At 27.1% G+C, this 2,500-nt stretch overlaps 1 protein-coding gene across 18 annotated transcripts in view; it reads right to left on the bottom strand.

The window, feature by feature from the left end:
* Positions 1–2,500, bottom strand: part of LOC113808828 (kielin/chordin-like protein) — a 57,492-nt gene that overhangs the window by 17,610 nt on the left and 37,382 nt on the right. For all 18 annotated transcript variants that reach the window (XM_070116480.1, XM_070116481.1, XM_070116487.1 and 15 more), the window contains 4 exons: positions 1,497–1,634; positions 941–1,060; positions 589–738; positions 145–267 (listed from right to left, as the gene is read on the bottom strand). In XM_070116480.1, coding sequence (XP_069972581.1) covers positions 145–267; positions 589–738; positions 941–1,060; positions 1,497–1,634 — 531 coding nt within the window. The remainder of the gene's footprint in view (positions 1–144; positions 268–588; positions 739–940; positions 1,061–1,496; positions 1,635–2,500) is intronic.

The following is a 2,500-nucleotide window of genomic DNA, read 5'->3' as shown; positions in this document are numbered from 1 at the left end:
GTTTATCATCTGTGGGTAAGGGCAGGGCCATTATTTCCTCTATTCATTTTAAGGCAAAATTAGTTAACACAATGGCATAGATTTTACTTTGATCATTAGGGTTTCCTTGTGTAAAATCAATTGATTCAACTCCTATCTACTTACGTTGTACTCCACAAGCCTTATAAGTACAAATGGCTTTTCCATTTGCACAGTTACACCAATTGCAGTCCACTCTCCAACTGGAATTGCCATGACAAACAGGCTCGTCTGGTGAGGGCTCAAAATCTATGAAAAAAAAATGTCTTTAAATTATAATATTAAATTTCATTTCTCCTTTTAAAAACCTTAGTCATACATATGCGTAAGTACAACTGTTTTGCTAATTATAATAAGTTTGCATATTAAGGTATGGGAAAATAATACTTTAAAAGTTAAATGCTTACAAACAAGACTAAAATTATGGAAAACTACTTTGGAAAAGTGGGCCTAGCACATTATTTGTAAATCCTCAACAAATAATGAAAAGTGCATTGAGGACTCTCTATACTTCATGACAAGAGCAAAAATGTGTTGATCTTAACATAAAAGCAGGAGTCATCCCCTAACCTGGGATACACCTTCTCTTTGAACAAGCTGCTTTTCCTTCAATACAACGGCAGGAGTTGCATGACTGTAGCCAGCGTGATCCCTCTGTACACTCAGGTTCCTCTTGAGTCACTGTTACTTCCACTGTTGGCTGAGAATGCACAGCAGGGGCTGAAAAAGAACATCAACATATGGTATGCTGTAGATCACAGGAATTTCAAAAGAAGAGCACTACATACTAAGTCTTACATCAAGATTTTGTCATAGCATTTGATCAAGGATTGGACTAAAAGCGTGAATATATGAAGGATAATTTTCCTCACATCCCTTTTTGTAACATTAAGCACATACAATAAGAACTGATCAGACTTACTGCTTATGCAAGCTCTTGTTGTGCAAATCCCTCTGCCATTATGACAGTTGCACCAGTTGCAATCCTTCTTCCATCTGGAAGTCCCTTCACATTCAGGGGCATCTGTCCTTTCTTCAAAATCTGAGAACAAGGAAAAAATTGGTGAAAATATATGTATCAAAACCTGAATATATGGGAAATATAAAAAAAAATCTTACAAACATTCTCTTACATCAATGTAATATCTAATTCTGTGAAAATCTTCAGCATATGCATTGCAAATCCACATCCTAGTTATGAACAGAATCTTCAAAGCCCAGCACAGAGCAAAAAATTAGGCCTCTAGTGATGTTGTTTCATAAATTTTATTTCCTCTTCTAGTGATGGAATAAACTAACAAATGAGAGATGCAGAATATCAGCCACAACACAGTTAATAATCATACAAAGGATAAAGACACAATAAAAATAACTCACATGCAGTGCAAAATGATACTCGCATAGCATCAAGTATATGAAAATGCCGCAGGACCCAAGATTCATGGCACTGAGAAAATTCCCATTCTAAGTAAACGTACCTGGAGGGCATCCTTTCTTGGTACATCCTCCTGTACCGTTCATGCAGCTACACCAGTTGCAGCTAACTCTCCATCTCGAGCCTTCGGTACACATTTCCTCCTTTTCTTCAAACTGGCGTATCTGTGGTGTAGGGTGGCCTGAAGTGCAAGGACACAGGTTATCAAAGATTAACATTCACTGCTGTAATATCAAAATAATCAGCAAGTTGACATACATACATACATACATATATATATATGCGCATATATATATATATATATATATATATATATATATATATATATATATATATATATATATATATATATATGTATATATATATATATATATATATATATATATATTTATATATTTATATATTTATATATTTATATATTTATATATATATTCATTTATATATATATATATATATATATATATATATATATATATATATATATATATATATATATATATATATATATACATATATACACATGTATCTTTATATACATATGTTTATATATATGTTATATATATATATATATATATATATATATATATATATATATATATATATATATATACATATACACACATGTATCTTTATATACATATGTTTATACATAAGTTATATATATATATATATAAATACATACATATATAAATACATACATATATATATAAATACATATATATATAAATACATATATATATAAATACATACATATATATATAAAAATACATATATATATAAATACATATATATATATATATATATATATACATATATATAAATACATATATATATATATATATATATATATATATATATATATATATATATATATATATATATATATATACATACATATATATATACATACATATATATATATATTTATACTTATATCTATATATATACATATATATATATATATATATATATATATATATATATATATATATATATATATATATATATATATATATATATATATATATATATATATATATATATATA

The sequence above is a fragment of the Penaeus vannamei genome, chromosome 39 (assembly GCF_042767895.1).
Source record: "Penaeus vannamei isolate JL-2024 chromosome 39, ASM4276789v1, whole genome shotgun sequence".
In the NCBI taxonomy this organism is placed as follows: domain Eukaryota; kingdom Metazoa; phylum Arthropoda; class Malacostraca; order Decapoda; family Penaeidae; genus Penaeus; species Penaeus vannamei.
Note: the sequence above shows the minus strand (reverse complement) of the source record. Positions and strands in the feature narration are given on the sequence as shown.